At 38.6% G+C, this 19,339-nt stretch overlaps 1 protein-coding gene across 4 annotated transcripts in view; it reads left to right on the top strand.

The window, feature by feature from the left end:
• Lama2 (laminin subunit alpha 2) overlaps positions 1–9,304 on the top strand; it is a 621,901-nt gene extending 612,597 nt beyond the window's left edge. For all 4 annotated transcript variants that reach the window (XM_085842707.1, XM_085842706.1, XM_085842705.1 and 1 more), the window contains 4 exons: positions 1,225–1,378; positions 3,794–3,924; positions 6,199–6,421; positions 8,991–9,304. In XM_085842707.1, coding sequence (XP_085698833.1) covers positions 1,225–1,378; positions 3,794–3,924; positions 6,199–6,421; positions 8,991–9,148 — 666 coding nt within the window. In that variant the 3' untranslated portion in view covers positions 9,149–9,304. The remainder of the gene's footprint in view (positions 1–1,224; positions 1,379–3,793; positions 3,925–6,198; positions 6,422–8,990) is intronic.
• Positions 9,305–19,339: the final 10,035 nt, after the last annotated feature.

Here is a 19,339-nt window from a genome sequence, read left to right as displayed (position 1 = left end):
GTGTGTGTGTGTACAGCCTTTATATTGTGATAGTGTTTAAACAGTGGGCCACTTCTATTAACCTCCATGCCAGTTAATCCACCTCCTGCCAATAAATAAAATAGTAGTAATTATTTAGTAAATTCTATATTCTACTTTGGCTGCCCTGGACCCTGTTGGGCAGCCCTCAGGGCGGTCCTCTCCTAGATCCCCACATAGTAGCTATGTCTCTCAGCCATCCACTCTTCTCAGGCATGGTGTCTCTCCTTTCCTCTACCTCTCCCAGCATGGTGGGTCTTCTTCTTCTTCAATCCCTGTCCCAAGCCCCAGAAATTCTCAAAACCCACCTCTGTCTGTCCTCCCATTTATTGGCTGTTGGCATTTTTATTTATCAATTAGAAACAACTGGAGGCAGGTTCCAAGAAGCTATGTGCAGACACTTTTGTAAGCAGTTTTGGAGGAAAATGTAATTAGCATCCATAATACAAGCAGCTACACTTCTCTACTTGCTTAGCAAATGTCATTGGAGAGCTCTCTCTCTCTCTCTCTCTCTCCCCCTCGTGTGTGTATGAATAATACAAATCACCCTCTGCATAACTATGGGATATGTTGCCTATCTATCAAAAGAGTCTGGGTTGATAGTAGCAAAAATGATCAACTTGAATTTCTAAAGCCAATGGACTATAGTGGATCAGAGAGCATAGGGTTAAGTTGGTTCTAAATTCCATCATCCCTAAAATATCTTATACAAAATTTACATGTATTTTCTTAGGGAAAGGACCATTAGGTTTTCGTTCCAAAGACAGTAGAACTGATTCAAATTTAATTGTCTTATTTTAGTGGAAATTGAAACAGATCACATCTGAATTCATTGATAGTTAACAAATTATTCATAGAAATATGAAGTCAGGGAATATAAGAGGAGATGAGTCCAAAGTTACCATCCTTAGATAGAAGCTCACAGCTCTGGCACGTCAATAAGCACATGCTGTAACCAGGTCCTCAGAATATCAGGTCATAGTGGTCACAGTTAGATGCATCCCGGTAGACAAACTTGATGTTGGATTTCTGTCCCCTGTGCTGTGAAGTCTGGTCTACAGAGGTCCAGGGCCAGGCAGATTTTAGGTATGTTCTAGAACAACTAGCTAATGACTGTGTACAGTGTACCCCACAGGTGGTTATACTATACATAGAAGCACAACATTGCTAATCTTGGCATCTGTCCCTTCTGACCTGAATGCTCAGGTGACATACAGCCTGGATGGCTGTATTAGGAATCTTCAGATGGAACAAGCCCCTGTTAATCTGGACCAGCCTACCTCCAGTTTTCACATTGGGACATGCTTTGCAAATGCAGAGAGCGGGACTTACTTTGATGGAACCGGTTTTGCTAAAGCAGGTAAGCTACTTCTGCTTCCTTTCTGCTAAATATTCATGACATATAAATGCTGAATTCTTGCCTGGGTCAAAAAAATGATAGTTCCACAGGGTCCTGAGCTAGTATTCTTCATTTAATACAAATATTAGTTTCTATGACTAACAAAAACGACCTCTAAAACATTCACATATGGTTAATGGGGCAGGGGCTATAGTTCAATGGTAAAGCACATGGCTAGTGTGATTGAGGTCTTAAGTTCCGTCTTTAAGAGCCAAAGCAAGCCAACACCTACAACAAAGAATTCACGTGAGTGATTCTGATAAAAGCTTTAAGAAAAGACATTAAGTACTAGAAAGAAAGGTTATTTGGAGAGTCTGTGTTATTTCCTTCCCTGGAGAACAACGGCAGCAAATGAACCCAACTACACAAGAAGGAAGTGGAATGTTTTCCTTTCCAGTGCTCTCTGTCTAACTTTCGGGAGATGAGATACCATCTTTCATTCTTCCTTTAAAAGTCCTCTCCGGGGTTCCATTTCATCATACACACACACACACACACACACACACACACACAGGCGCATGCACCCATGCAAACCTACATGCACACAGGCACAGTGGTACCCATTTGTTGTTGATAGTGACAAAAGATACCATTATGCTTGGCATTAAGTATCACTTTCCAATATACGTCTGCAGCATTGAAATTGAACATCACATTGGAAAGAAAAATAAGAAGTAATCTCTGTTCACATAAAATCCTTTGCATTAGCCACTACAAGAGAATATTCAGGACCATGAGTCCCACATGTTTGTTCATGAGGAAAAAAAAAATAAGGAACAGATAGTGTTACTGCTAGTTATAGGAAATGGGAAAATAAGATGTAATTTCTGCCTTTAGAAGTATATTATCAATAATAAAAATTAAATTTTAGGAGAAATCACAAAAAAAGAAAAGTAATTTTTAAATACTGCAAAATATGCACTATATTCTACAGATTTAAAGGAAGATGAATTTTGTTTGGAAGTCAGAAAAGGGTTTATGGAGAAGCAGATATTTGAGCAAAGCTTTGTTAGATAAGTTTAATACTTCTATGCAGAGTTGTGGAGTATACATTAGAATCCTCTAACACAGGCTAGGGTAGAACCCCACCTCTGCAGAGGCAGAATTTTGCAAAACAGGGATGTGTCTAATGTGGAAACACTGGAGGCTATGATGTCACCCAAAAGTCATGTCATGTGTTGTGAAAGTCAAAAAGTTCTCCGAGATTTCTGCAAATCCACAAAGTGGCTATGATGCTGTTCTCTAAACCAGGCTTAATGCCAGGCTTCAGCTTCTGTGGCTGATAGGTCCACTTGTTCCTTGCCTACTCTTGGTATTAGACCAACAACAGGAACAACAATGACAACAATCATGTCTCCAATTTCCAAGAGCAATTCCCATCCCTTCAACTCACAGTGAAATACAATTTACATAAGACTTATGGGTGGTCAGAGCTGCAGCTTACTTTGGTGGAAACTGTACATGTTCAGTGTAAGAGGGTCAATATCTCTGTTCTTAAAAGCCATCCAGCCACCCAATTGCAGGATATCATCTCACCTCATCACTGTTTCTTCAGCTGAAACACCTTATGCCATTCCTTTCTCCTCTTTACCTCTCGCTTGCCATTTTATTTTCCAGAACAGTTCATTCCTTCTACCCTTTAAATTTTTGCTTTAAATCTATCCAACCTTTTCCATGCAAACTCATCAAGATTCATGGGAGAACAAAAAGTCTAGCACATCATAAGTACCACCCTTCTCAGGACAGTAGTGGTCATATGTGGCATTTATGGCCTACCTGGTAAGCATGGATAGAATTTTCTTGAGTGCTTTCCAATATTCTGTGGAGTTCATGTGATCTTGGCTATTCTTAGGAAATCATTTTATTACTAAATGAAATATATTAACATCTTATGTAAGGCCTAAATCTATGAGTCAAATATTAAAATGTCTAACGAAAAAATTATCTGAATTAAATAGAAAAGATTATGTCCTAGAATCTTTCCATAAAAAAATTACATTTGCAACCTTTCATTTAATAAAATATTTAGGATTGTCTGAACTCACTCCAATCACTGTAGTGCCATTTAGAGTGTCTGAATAAAATTTTACTGTATATTCATTGAAATGCTCTCCTTAGTCCAGCAGACTTTGGAAATTCTCATACCTGGCTTCGAGAGCCCTTGATTCAGTCCTAGTGTGTGCTCATTCATTTGGTTATCTAATGATTAAAGCTCCACTGTGTGCCAGACTCCTAGGTAGTACCAAGAGTAAAACTATGAGCAGTCTGAAGTCCTAGTCTCTTGCATTAGCAACCAAGAATGTAAAGTACACAGCTGGGGAAGCCACAGATTGAAATTAATTTGCCCCAAACTCTAATCAATATTTGTTTCCCCAGTTGGTGGGTTCAAAGTTGGATTGGACCTTCTTGTGGAATTTGAATTCCGTACCACAAGACCCACTGGAGTCCTCCTGGGAGTCAGCAGTCAGAAGATGGATGGAATGGGTATTGAAATGATCGACGAGAAGGTGAGTAAATGTCTGAGTGTTCTCTTCTGACATTGGCGTCCCCACTCAAAGCTCTGGTTTGAGGTTTCTTCACTGCAAGAGAGCTGGGTTCCATTTTCTCATCCTTTTGGGCCATCACAATCTGTGTTCGCTTCTATCACACCCATCCTGGGCACCGACTGGCCATACTTTAAATGTGTCAATCCTACTGCACCACAGCTGTGTTGATCAACTGTGGACCAAGTAGTTTTGGATGCCCAGCTCTCAGTGCGATGTTCCAAGGACATGTCCATCTATGCATCTAGTGCACAAAATTACTGGTGCAGTGGGAAAGGAGGTGGTTCAGATAATCTGAAACAAGTCTACCTCTTACATCAACTCTACATCACTGAGACCAGCAACATACCAGTTTCTGATTTTCACTTACAAGCACTCAGAGACTTTCCCCCCAAAAAAGCAAAGATAGGCAAATGTATAACCAATAACCTAGTCATAAATACCTCCTTATCCATGAACAGAAAACTGCAGGGAGATGAGCTGGTTGTGTTCTGCAATGTAGAAAGCAGTTTAAAAGAGGAGAATAAGCAAGAAATGTCACAGATTTTCTAACTGGCTTGCTCATGAAGATTGTGCTTCCAATATGTTTATATTTCCCACCTTGGGGTGTTGGTGCTGCTCAGGAAACATGATTTAAAACATACCTCCCTTAACATTCTTGCCTTGTTGCTCAAACCATCCCATAAACAACAGAAAAAAAAAAACATCCAGGTGTTTATAGGTAAAAAAGGATGAAAAAATGAACAGATAGATAAAATTGCCTAGTTTTGTTCCAATTTCAAAGCCAACATTCCTTGCATCTCTTTCAAGTTTCCTTGCTTACATGTAATGTTTTACCATTTACATGTTACTCTGTCATGTGATTTCCCATCAGGCTCTTTGTAGAATGAAATGTCATTTTTACAAACTCCACTCTGTGTTCCAAACACTAATATTTACAATACTATATATTTTGCAAATGCCTCCTAGACCTATTAATCTTTTTTAAACAAAACATTTATTTTGTCCACCTTGTCAAGTACCCTGCCTGGCTGACTAATGTTTTTAATATTTCAACATGTTCCTTTTCTTCATCAGCTTCAAAAGGGTTCTGATGTCTCAAATTTCAGGGATCTTGCCATGTTACTAAAACCAGATTTTTCTCATTTAAACAAGAACTTTTAATCATTTTTTTTGGCTTGTTGGGAATTTAACTGGCCTTCTGGCTCGAGTCTTTGGCACCTGTGACATGAAACCTACCCCAAAAAGTAATTTATGTGACTCTCAACCTTGTTTATAAAATGAAAACCATTCAGGAGAAAGAAAAACATAATTAAAGCATCAAAAGCTTACATTTAAAACAATACTTTAAAATACATTTGAAAGTTCTTTAATGAGTTGCTTGAAGCAGCATGTCCTAAGAAGGTTTTGTGAGGTTCTCACCAAGAACCCTCATACTCCAAAAAGATGGATAGCTGGAAAGCTTTGTGTGGATTAGTTCTGTTTTGGTGCAGGACTAGAGTGTTTTTTCTGAAACACCACCACACACCCTGACAACTAACACAGACAGTGATAAGTTTGTGTGTATGTGTGTGTACCTATATGCACATGTGCACCTGCACACAGGTATACACACACATATTGAAGGCCAGAAGAGAGTGTGTAGTACTGTTCTTGAAGAGCTAGCCACCTTACAGCTTGAGATACTATCTGTTGCTGGTTTGAAGTACAGTAAGTCATGTACGCAGGATGGCCAGGGAACCCCAGTTTACTTCCCTGATGCTGAGATTCTGAATCCATGATTGCCACATCCAGGTTTTTCACCTTGGATCTGGGGACCAAATGTACTTCAACTGTGCCCATAATTTCCATCCTGTGAGGCTGACATTTCCCACAAAGTAATGATAATCTAAAGTGTACCTTCCATGCCTCCCTCTACTTCCCTTATTCCTCAAACGTTCCCATAAACAATAGAGTAAAACATCCAAGAACTCAGAGGCAAGGATGAACACAGGAATAGATAAGCAGAATTGAATACTTAAATAAAGTAGCTGGTTTAAAGTGTGTAGTGGCTTGTGTTCTCTGCATGTCAGGCAAATTACTAGTTGAGCTCTTTCTGAGAGCAAACTTTTTCCAATGTTCGAGAAGGTTAAGTAAGGCCCCAGTTGTGTTCATTTCAGCCTCTGATTTTCATTGTGTGGGCTGTGGAGATTTCCTCAACTGAAGTCACCTATGACAGCTCATTTTCCTACTTTCCAGCTTTTGTTCCATGTGGATAACGGCGCTGGCCGATTCACTGCAGTCTATGATGCTGGGATCCCAGGCCACATGTGCAATGGACAGTGGCATAAAGTCACCGCCAAGAAGATCAAAAACCGTCTTGAGCTGGTGGTAGATGGGAACCAGGTGAATGCCCAGAGCCCAAACTCAGCATCAACATCAGCTGATACGAACGACCCTGTTTTTGTTGGCGGTTTCCCAGGTGAGTGCTGGTTACTCCAGCAAACATGTCATTGTTCCTTATGTTCGTGGTTTTAAGCATTTATATTTGTATAAGCATGTCTAAGATTGTGTTCTTAAGGCCACTTGCTTCTAAGTTTTAGAATCTCCTTCCATAAATAATACTTGGCCTAAAGTTTCCAGTGTGTAAAATGAGAAGACCATTTATTTAAACCACATGGGACTGAAATTTTCATAATCACCCCCCCAAAGTTTTATCCAAGGGGAGGCTCAAGCTAAAGGAAATGAATTTGCCTTATAAAAGATATAAAGCAGTTGAAGCCAAGATTGTGATGGTTTTTTTCCTGGTTTTAAAATGAATGTATTGGAGGAATCATAAAATGCCGTCCAACTTATTTCCTCTGGTTCTGGAATTTTCCAGGTTAAATGTAGCTAATTTCCCACATACATTATATCCATATTATAAGGGAACCTAAGCAATAAATCTGCATTAAAAAAACAACCCTTTGGTACATTAAATTCAACATATGAACTCCAGAGTTACCTAAGAAGCCAGGAGCAGGAGCTGCTGAGCAATGAGGCTACTTTCATCATGAACACGGGAGTGACAGACTCCTGGAATAAGATTTCAGCATTTTGGAAGAAAAGCTTATTATTGCTTCCTAGGCAGAAGGACTCTGTGTAGGAAAAGAGAGTATGCAGTAGTCAGCATAGGGTTGGCAGGACAAAAGATATTAGAGGAGATGGATGGTCTCCTTCCAGAGTTACTTTTGGCTTTTCCATTTTAAAAGTTGGATTATGTGCACGGGTGTTTTGTCTGTGCCCAGTGTGCTTGGCTGCTTCCTGGGAAAGGTAGAAAAGGGCATTGGGTTTCTTGGGACTGGAATTAGAGAGGGAAGCATCATTGTGGGTGCTGGGAATTGAACACTGGTCCTCTGGAAAAGCAGCTAGTGCTCTTAATCACAGAGCCATCCCTCCAGATCCTGCTTTTGGTTTTGTTTTTTAAACATTAATAAAATTTTGAGCTATATAAATAAATACTTCTATTGGGAATAAACTCATAATATTTTGAGGGAGACAGTGTACCTTTCTGCCAACAGGCTATGAAGCAAGATCCTCCCAAGGACCTAGCAAGCATGAGGAGAGAAATTTCTGTTTACTGCTCTAGTTGGGGACATTAACATGGGAAAGCAGGGCTGAAAAATGAGGCAGAGTAAACAATAATGCAATAGTCAGTTTTATTCAAAGAATCAAGCAATTTATACTCTGACAGTCAAGAAACATCACATGAGTAAGGTATTCAACCACAGGGATCCATATGAAGGCCAGCTTACCCTTTAACTGCATAACAAACAGCAGCAGGTAACAAAGAGTAGTCTGAAATCAACTCACCCCTACCTATCCTCTACACCTGGGAGGAGCTCAGACACACTCCAAGAACAATTCCGTGTTTTGAAAAAACCAAGGACACAAGACTCTTCTTGTTTTCATAGAGAGTTCTTCCTAGCACTCAGAATTCTCTTCACACAGTTTCATCCCTGAATTGTGTTGCAACAAGTAAGCCTTGTTAATTAAAAAAGAATTCCATAAGCTTCCAACCAACAGAACATTTTGGGGTTTTATTACTTCGGTGTTAGAACATCCCATGCCCTAATTTAATATTAGAAGTATTTTATTAATTTCTTTGCATCATTAAACACAACTGTATAAAATTTATTAGGAGGGTTCTTGTTGTTTATTTGTATCTTAGTTAGGGTCTCATTGCTATGAGGAGACTCCATGACCAAGGCATCTCTTCTAATGGAAAACACTTAATTGTGGGTGGCTTACCAGTTCAGAGATTCAGTCCATTATCATCATAGTGGGAAGCATGATAACATCCAGGCAGAAACGATGCTATAAGGAAGAGCTCTACATTTTGATCAGAAGGCAGCCAGGAGGAAGGAGACTGTCTTCTGCAGCCAGCCAGGAGGAAATTCCTTCCTCATTGGGCAGAGCTTGAGTCCTAGTAAACCTCAAAGCCCACCTACAAAATGACACACTTATTTAAACAAGGTCACAAATCCTAATAGTGCCACTTCCCATGAGCCAAGAATATTCAAACCACCACAACTTATTTCCTTATTTATTATTTTTCTGAAGCAGGCTTTTACTGTATAGCCCAGGCTACCCTAGACCTTGGGTTTTCCTTTTCAACCTGTGTGCTGGTGCTATAGGAATGCACCATCAGGGTTGGCTATAATTGTGTATAACTTTAAATCTGTTTCTACCAAATCAAATTGTTTGAAGTTTCTATACTTTATAATGTAACTCTTAAGAAGTTAAGAATTCTCTACAGGTAAGTTAGCAAGTCTACAAGCAAAATCACCCAGTGTATAATAGACAGTGTTCCAAGTTAATCTCAAGCTAGAGATTTGACTTGGAAATGTGATTGTAAGCATTTGATATAGTCATGTTTCAAAAGTAGGGCTGAGGAAACAATGGTCGACCTGGTGGTAGAGTTCTTGTGCAGCATTCACAAGGCTTCTGGGCTGGATCTCCAGCATTTGTAAGGATAAGAAACAAAAGTAAATCTTCTTATGTCTTTTCAGGTGGCCTCAATCAGTTTGGCCTGACCACCAACATTAGGTTCCGAGGCTGCATCCGATCTCTGAAGCTCACCAAAGGCACTGGCAAACCGCTGGAGGTTAATTTTGCCAAGGCCCTGGAACTGAGGGGTGTTCAACCTGTATCATGCCCGACTACCTAATAAAGATAGTTCAACCCTGAGAAGAATTCATCAAAACAAGTATATCAAGTTAAACAATATACACTCCTACCATATTAATAAAACTAATGTGCATTACATAAAATTCTTTCTGCACTGTGTCAGATGGTGATTTTTCATACCACACACTGAATTTTAATTCAAGTTCTTTTTCAAGATTACGATTATTAAACCAATTATTTCATTCTAAATAAGTGCATGTTTTGTATGATTTTAAAGATGAAAGGTAACTGAGCATGAAATGAATTTGAAACATGACTTGAAGTCATCATTTGAAAACAAATTTTTTTAAAAGCTCATATAATTTATGGATGCAACTTTAAAAAGTGACACCTATGAATACCTCTGCCATCCTCTTCCAAGTATGTTCCCTGTCACCTTTGGCCTTGTGTTCCAGCTGCTGAGATGGAGTGGGTTTTGTGATTGAGAGGCAAACAGGACCTCCGGTCTCTGTATGTGCAAAAGCATTTGCCTAATCCAAGTTCATTATTAGAGCATTTCACTAGTGTACGAGTCAGATATCTTTTCACGCTGGAAGTTAATCCTATATATCAGACTCAGGCCAGCAAGCTTGATTACTTGATTTTCTTGTTTGATAATGATTTATAGGCTTTGAGAGGAAGCCAGAGCCAGGCTGCAAAATGACAATGAGGCTTACAGCTCCTGCTACTGTATTGAGATCAATCGTGAACTCTAGGTTCATAAGAGGGTGTCACAACCCACACTCAGATGGAGAGAAAGCATGCTGAAGGGCATTTATATTTATCAGTAGACAACCCACCAAAAACTTCAAAGACATTCTCCTTGAATCTTTCTGAGATGTAGTCTGACCTCATAAATTCATCTCCTACCAAAAATATTTGGGGTGTGTATGTGTGTGTGTGTGTGTGTGCAAGAGAGTTCAGTCATCTTCAAATGGGGGTGGGAACCAAGACTAGCCAGGATTTCATTCATCAAGTTTAAAAGGAAATATTTCAATTACCACTGTCCTAATGCTGTAACCCCTTAATACAGTTCTCATATTATGGTGACTCCCCCACCATGAAATTATTTTCATTGCTATTTCATAATTGCAACATTGCTACTGTTATGAATCATAATATGAATATTTGATGTGCAGAATATCTGCTATGCCACCTCTTTGAATTGGTTCTTTGATCCCCAGAGGGGTTACGACCCACAGATTGATATAAAGGACCAGGAAACTTGACTCATTGTAGAACTTTGAGCTCCAGGAGCATAAACTCCTCTATTGGTGTTATCCACCAGGGCAATGAAGGCGCTATTTTCTTAACTGTAGTGGTAAGTACATACCACACATTTCCAGTTGTTCTGTAAGATTTGTCCACATGTCTTCATTCCATTGAAAATGATTCTCAACCTAAGCCCAGGTTTAAAAGCTATTTCCTTGGAGAGTTAAAAGAAAAAAGAAGAAGAAGAAAAAAAAAAACTTGTCAGATACTTTATTTGGTATCAAACAAGAGGGTTTTAAGATTCCTTCCCAGGAAGAAAATCATTACTATTAAGGAAAAAAATCATGAACTATGCCGAGTTTTATACTCATTTGAAAGTCCTACTTGGTTATTTTCAAACTCATAAAAAATTATATTGTCTAGTGGCTTCTTAATCAGCCTTTAAGCCATTAAACTATTTGAAATTCAATATGTCTTGAAAAGGCAACCCATTACTTTTTCAGTGAATCTTGGCATAAATTATTGGGTTTATTCTGGATAATTAGTTAGATAAAAACAAAGATGCCTTCCTTAAAAAACAAAACAAAAAACAAACAAACAAACAAACAAACAAAAAACCGATAGATCAGAGGTGAGGAGGACACACATTTGCCCCAACACCTGAAGTTACTGGCACCAGAGGGACCAAGCACCCAGCAACTTCACACAATTGGTGGCATGGGTTCCTTCCTGTCTGGGTGTATACTCTGAACAGAACTTGGGCACTAACTCCACAATCAGTCCCACAACACCCAGAAGAAGCTCCACCCCCATGAGCTCTAATATGTCCCAGGAACACAGGATCCCAGGATCCTAGGATCCCAAGAACTTGGTCACACCAGGATCACAGGGTCCCAGAGGCAGTTTGACTCCCAGGAGCTATGACACACCCAGGATCTCAGGATACCAGGATCCCGGAATCAAAGGATCACAGAGACAGCTGAACTCTGAGGAGTTCTGACACAACCAGATTCACAGGAAGGGCAGGTTTCAGTCAGATATAGTGAAGGCAGGTAGCACTAGAGATAATCAGATGGGGGTGGGGGGGGGTAAGTGTAAGAACATAAGCAACAGAAAACAAAATTACTTGGCATCACCAGAACCCAATTCTCCCACCATAGGAAGTCCTGGATACACCATCACACTGGAAAAGCAAGATCCAGATCTAAAATCACTTCCTGTAAGGATAATAGAGGATGTTAAGAAGGACATAATCAGCTTTCTTAAAGAAATACAGGAGAACGTAGGTAAACAGAAGCCCTTAAAGAGAAAACACAAAAATCCCTTAAAAAATTGCAGGAAAACACAATCAAACAGGCAAAAGAAATGAACAAAACCATCCAAGATCTAAAAATGGAAATAGAAACAATAAAGAAATCACAAAGAGAGACAACCCTGAAGTTAGAAAACCTAAGAAAGAGATCAGGAGTCATAGATGCAAGCATCACCAGCAGAATACAAGAGATAAAGAATCTCAGATGCAGAAGATACCATAGAAAACATTGACACAACAGTCAAAGAAAACATAAAAAGCAAAAAGCTCCTAACCCAAAACATCCAGGAAATCCAGGATACAATGAGAAGACCAAACCTAAGGATAATAGGGATAGACGAGGGTGAAGATTCCCAACTTAAAGGGCCAGTAAATATCTTCAACAAAATTATAGAAGAAAACTTCCCTAACCTAAAAAAAGAGATGCCCATGTCCATACAACAAGCCTATAGAACTCCAAATACACTGGAACAGAAAAGAAATTCCTCCTGTCACATAATAATCAGAACACCAAATGTACTAAACAAAGGATATTAAAAGCTGTAAGGGGAAAAGGTCAAGTAACATATACAGTCAGACCTATCAGAATTACATCAGATTTCTCAACAGAGAGCATGAAAGATAGAATACCTTGGGTAGATATCATACAGACCCTAAGAGAACACAAATGCCAGCCCATCATATATATCCAGAAGATGTTCCAACTTGTAATAAGGACACATGCTCCACTATGTTCATAGCAGCCTTATTCATAATAGCCAGAAGCTGGAAAAAAACCCAGATGTTTCTCAACAGAGGAATGGATACAGAAAATGTGGTACATTTGCACAATGGAGTACTACTCAGCTATTAAAGACAATGAATTTATAAAATTCTTAGGCAAATGGATGGATCTGGAGGATATCATCCTGAGTGAGGTAACCCAATCCCAATAGAACACACATGATATGCACTCACTGATAAGTAGATATTAGCCCAGAAACTTAGAATACCCAAGATACAATTTGCAAAACACATGAGACTCAAGAAGAAGGAAGACCAAATGTGGATATTTAGTTCCTTCTTAGAATGGAAGGAATTACAGAGACAAAGTTCGGATCTGAGACAGAAGGAAGGACAATCCAGAGACTGCCCCACCTGGGCATCCATCACATAGACATCCACCAAACCCAGACACTATTGCATATGCCAACAGGACCCTGATATCTCTTCTGAGGCTATGCCAGTGCCTGACAAATACAGAATACAGGGGCCCCAATGAAGGAGCTAGAGAAAGTACCCAAGAAGCTGAAGGGGTCTGAAATCCTATACGAGGAACAACAATAGGAACTATCCAGTACCCACAGAGCTTGTGTCTCTAGCTGCATATGTAGCAGAGGATGGCCTTGTCTGCCATCAATAAGAGGAGAGGCCCTTGGTCTTATGAAGATTATATGCCCCAGTATAGGGAAATGTCAGGGACAGGAAGTGGGAGTGGGTGAGTTGGGGAGCAGGGTGGGGGGAAGGTATAGGGGACTTTTGGAGAAGAAACTAGGAAAGGGGATAGGATTTGAAATGTAAATGAAGAAAATATCTAATAAATAAAAAAGAAAACAAATGCCAGCCCAGATTACTATACCTAAAAAATTTCTCAATTACCATAGACAAAGAAACCAAGATATTTCATGACAAAACCAAATTTATCCAATATCTTTCCATAAATCAAGCCCTATAAAGGATAATAGATGGAAAACACCAACACATCTACACCTTAGAAAAAGCAAGAAAGTAATCTTTCAACAAACCTAAAAGAAGATAGACACACAAGCACAATTCCACCTCTAACAACAAACATAACAGGAAGTAACAATAACATTTCCTTAATATCAATGGACTCAATTCCCCAATAAAAAGACCTAGACTAACAGGCTGGATATGTAACAGGACCCAGCATTTTGCTGCATACAAGAGTGCACCTCAGTAACAAAGACAGACACTACCTCAGAGTAAAATGTTGGAAAACAGTTTTCCAAGAAAATGGTCCCAAGAAACAAGCTGGAGTAGCCATTCTAATATCAAATAAAATCAACTTTCAACCAAAAGTTACCAAAAAGGATAAGGAAGGACACTTCATACTGGTCAAAGGAAAAATCTACCAAGATGAACTCTCAATTCTGAACATCTCTGCTCCAAATGCAAGGGCACCCACATTCATAAAAGAAACTTTACTAAAGCTCGAAGCACACATTGCACACCACACATTAATAGTGGGGAGACTTCACCACCCCACTCTCAGCAATGGACAGATCATGGAAATGGAAACTAATCAGAGACAGAGACACAGTGAAACTAACAGAAGTTATGAACCAAATCGTTCTAACAGATATCTATAGAACATTTCATCCTAATAACCCACTTTGAACATTGAACTTTAAGATTTTAAAACAAAACTTCTAAGATTGAATGATTTATTTAGGTGAGTGAGTCAGGTTTGACCTGGTAACCTTTAAAATTTCATGGAAATGTTTATTATTACAGTCATGCTACTGAGGCATGCGCTGATCTCTTCTATTTGACATGTTTGCTTAAGTCCTTGTAGACTTTTTACTTTGATTGCTCCCAGGGCAAGCACACCTGTGTGCACAGTCTTTTATATTTGGGAGCACCTAGTTTCAGAACATGTTTCCTCTGTAAAGAAATTGGTTTATCTTATTTTTTAGTTATGGTATCTTGAGACTCACTTTAGAAAAAAAGCAATTTTATTATTATTTTGTTCCAAATTTGAAGCAAGCTTTATTAAATAAAAATTCTGATCAAGAAAAAAAAAAAAGACATCATAAGACCACCATGATAACTTTTGCTCATGCCTAAAAAGCTACCACGTGGCAAAGATGTGCAATTTTCTTTCTTCTTTGCAATAAACCAGAACTCAGACTAACTGCTGAAGTTTACAAGACTTTGAATCAGTCAGGAATAAACTTGAAAAGAAACTTGTCTGAAATGGAGCTCACTGGCAGCTATCTTCTACCTTCATATCTGTCTTCTCACTCAGAAACCATAAGCTGATCTCTCAGTATAGGTCAAAACACATTTTTACATTAACCAAATAGTAGGCTATAATGATTTGAAGTATTCTACCCAATCCTAGTGTTTGTTTTTCAAACAATATAAAATCATCTTTAAAATTTTCACCACTATTCTTTACTTTCCATCAAATACAAGACATTTTGACACTTGCAAAAAAGCCCCTTTCCCTCAAGTTCTGCTCAGAATGATAAATAAATTTGAAAGCCAAGGAGCAGGATTGACACTTCTATCATAGGTAAGTACAAATGACTGAAGTCAATTCTAGATGAGTGCCCAGGAAGGGAAGGTTCTAGATAACCTCAGAGATTAATGTAGTGCTCCCCAATTCCAGCCAGACATCAAACAAACATTATATGTAGATTTTTGCCTGCACTGATTAAGCAATTATCCTTAGGCCTCTCCCACCTATGCACCCAAGTCTACGGCTGAGTCTAATGGCTGAGACTGAACGCTCAAGTCTCTTGCTGCCTCCATATTTCACTGGGTGAGACGCAAGGGTAGCCTGAAGTGTGACAATAAGGTACAAGTTCCATGTTAGTACAATTTTCCAAGGTGGTCCCAGAAAAGTAGCTGTGAGGGCAGAATTCGGTCTATCAGTCTTTGGCTAGATTTCTATCATCAGAAGATTATACTGAAGGGTTAGACCCATGACTTTGCCTGAATAGAGCTTATCAAGATTTTAAGATCAAAATAAATCTTATAAACAGCAGAAGTTTCTCCAATATACATAGTTGCCAACCTCAAACATTAACTTTTATCCCATAATAAGTTACATTTTTTTTTTTTTTTGTCAGCCCTTCTCCGTGATTTCCCCGCCTCCTGTCACTGCAGCAGTCGTAGACAAAGCTTTTCATTTCATTTCCAAATACTCATTCCTACTGGGTTGTTAGCCTTCCTTTTTAACTTTTTAAAAATATTGTGAGAGTGTTTTATGGAAGTTACCATGGTAATTGTCACCAAGAATGGAAAATAAAGAAGAGAGCAGACAGATCTCAGCCCAAGTCACCAGAACAGTGAGAAACCCTTCAATTAACAGTTGTGAAAATCCTAAGTATGCTCTCCTTCCATTTAGCTTATTGTCTCTGGCTACAAAACTCTTCTAGATTTCCTACTTCACAAAAGACAATTTTAACAAATTGAAATCTTCTGATTTTATGGCAAATGTACTGGATTTGTGTATAAAATTGATAAATATTATTAACACAAATTCGAAACTGTGATGGGCCCTGCTAATATCACACTCCTAGTAAAACTTTCTTATCTTTGTCTGATTATTTTTTTCTGTTTAGTCAGTAGAGATATTCACATGTACCAAAATAAAGTTTTGCCTCAGTGAAATTAGGGCAGATATCAGGCCCCAAAGGTACCTGGAGAGAATGGCTGCTTGGCCTGAATGCTGAACGCGTGTCATTTTTTACTCTGGATAATAGTACACTTCTCATTATTTGAACCATTTACTTAAGTGGGTGTGATCTCTGTGCCCATCACTGATAGGAGAATCTTAGCAGTGGGCGTGTCCTCATAAAATCCATTTGCAGTCCTAACCTCCAGCTCTGAATATTTGAGATGGAACCTTCAACAAGGTAATTAAAACAATGTTAGGACATAAAAATAATCCAATTACCAATGAGACATTAAGAGACCAGAGAGAAGACAGTCACTTACAAAGTAAAGAAGACTTGAGTAGAAACCCCACCCCCACCCCGTGCTCTGACACCTTGAACTTGGACATTCAGTATATAGAAATGTGAGAAAATAATTTTATGTTGATTATAGTATGCAGTCTGTTATGTTTTGTTGCACTGTTGTAAGCAATCTGTCTTAGGGTTTTATTGCTGTGAAGAGACACTATGACCACAGCAATTCATAAGGAAAACATTTATTTGGGACTTGCTTGCAGGTTCAGAGGTTTAGTCCATTATCACCATGGTGGGACATATGGCAACATGAATCGTGCTGGAGAAGGAGCTGAGAGGTTCTCCATCTTGATCTACAAGCAACAGAAGGGAACTGTGAACCACACGAAGCATGGCTTGAATATAGGAGAACTTAAAGTCTGCCTCCACAGTGGCATACTTCCTCCGCAAGGCCACACCTACTCCAACGAGGCCACACCTCCTAATGTACCACTCCCTGTTGGCCAAGTATTCACACACAGGAATCTACTGGGGTCATTCCTATTCAAACCACCACACAAACTAACACAAAGAATTCCTTAATTGATGTATAAATAATATGTCTTTAACTTAAGACTCAAGCATCAATGCATTTCAGTTTCCTGAATGACAGGTGCGTTAAAGAAATCATTTTGAATTTTACGATTGCCCTTTGTGTTATAATTAGAAAAAGTTTAATAATTTTTAAAAGTAAAAGTGTTGGTTCTTTACCTAAACAATTAAAATAGATCCATATGTGTGGTGAAAATAGATCACCCTGCACAAAACTTAAGTCAAACTGGATCAAAAACCTTAAAGCTTAGAAACACTAAAACAGATATGAGAAAATAAATCTGCATATAGGCATAGGCAAGAAAACTCTGAATAGACCTTTAGAACAAATAAATAGCTACAAGAATTGACAAATTGCATTACATGGAATTGAAAAACTTCTACACAGAAAAAAATAAAATAAAAACAAATAGCAGAGTTAACAGATTCACTACAAAATGTAAGGAAACCTTTTCCATCTATGCTTCAGATAAAAGGTTCATATTTAGACTATATAAAGAACTATGAAAATTAAACACTAAAACAATACAAAATGTCCAATTAATAAGTAACCCAATTAACTGAACAGAAAGTTTTCAAAAGAAGAAAAGGCCAGAAAATATTTTGAAAAATATTCAATATCTTTAGCTATCAGAGAAATGTAAATTAAAACTACTTTGAAATTTCATCTCACCCCAGTTAGAATGACTATCATCAAGAAAATGAATGAGCCTTTCTCCTACCATTTCAACGCCTTAGTCCTATCCTATCTGCAGTCCTGTAACAGTGTGCTTGCTGTGGCCTCCCCTTTCTCTCTGAAGCAATTCCCAGCAGATCACTCAGATCTTCTCCTATACTCTTCCTCTACCACTCCATTCCCTCATCTCAGTGCCAACTGGAACCCCACTGGCCATGTTGGCCAGGGAATCAGGTAGGAGGTCTTCACTCTCCCTCCTGTCCTCCAACTCCAATTCCCCAGTCTTTTCCCAGCTCTGTAGCAGGCCACCTGGTGTAGTCTCTGATTCCTCTCTGCTGACATTCCCAGGGGACTACACAGATCTTGGTGACATAACCTGTTTTCCTCCCTCCTGTGCACCCTCTGAGATACCATCTTCTAACTCATACCCATTGGGGTCAACTCCCAATACCTAAAAACATGTTCTACCTGGGACCTTCAATGGCCACAACTGGAAGGATGTCAGAAGCATTCCGTACCAGGCAACACACTCTCCTAGGAACCAGAGAGGGCAATAGAAACCAGGAATGGAACACCCATAAAAGAAATGAAGACCAGATACCACCACCTAGAATTAAAATCAACCAAACAGAAAATCCATAGATGCTAACATAACTACACAATAACAGACAGGACAATATGTCTCCACTAGAGGCAAGCTACTATAGTAGGCCCTAAGAAATATGATATAGCTGAAGCACAAGAGAAAGACTTCAAAATAGGTATTGTGAATATGCTCAAGGACCTTAAAGAAAATATGAATAACTCCATTAATGAAAACACAGTGAAATGAAATGAAGGGAACAATTTAAAGCATGAAAATAGAAGCATAACTACTAAAGATAACACAAACTGAAGGAAAATCAAAATGAAAATCATAGCAATTCAAATAAACTCAAAGACAAACCTAAGCTGTAGAATATGAAAATGGAAGAAAGAATCGTAATGTTAGAGACAAAATAGAAAGAAGAAATAGACAAAAAACCAAACAAACAAACAAAAAACTACAAACCATCTAGGAAATCTGGGACAATATGAAAAGAACAAATCTAATAAAATTGAAACTACTAGAAAAAGAAACCTAGGTCAGAAGAAAAAAGAAACAGACAAAAATACAAGCATACAGAATAAGAAATAGACTAGACCAGAAAATAAATTTCCCACAGAACATAATAGTCAAAACATTAAATACACACTGTTAAAATAAATGATATTAAGCCGGGCGTGGTGGTGCACACCTTTAATCCCAGCACTTGGGAGGCAGAGGCAGGCGGATTTCTGAGTTCGAGGCCAGCCTGGTCTACAGAGTGAGTTCCAGGACAGCCAGGGCAACACAGAGAAACCCTGTCTTGAAAATACCAAAACAAAACAAAAAACAAAATAACAAAAAACAAACAAACAAACAAAAACCAAACCAAAAAAAAAAAGATATTAACAGCTGCAAGAGAAAAAGACAAAATAACATAAAAAGGTAGATTTGGATAACATGATAACATGTGATTTCTCAGTGTAGACTGTAAAAGCCAGCAAGGCCTGAATGATTGTTCTACAAATTAAGACACCACAGAGGTCAGCCCAGACTACTATATCCAGCAATCCTTTTAATCACAGCAGATTTAAAAAATAAGATAATCCATTATAAAAACCAAGTTAAAGCAG

This window comes from Mus caroli, unplaced genomic scaffold (genome assembly GCF_978045245.1).
Source record: "Mus caroli unplaced genomic scaffold, Mus_caroli_1 scaffold_9, whole genome shotgun sequence".
NCBI classification, from domain to species: Eukaryota; Metazoa; Chordata; class Mammalia; order Rodentia; family Muridae; genus Mus; species Mus caroli.
Note: the sequence above shows the minus strand (reverse complement) of the source record. Positions and strands in the feature narration are given on the sequence as shown.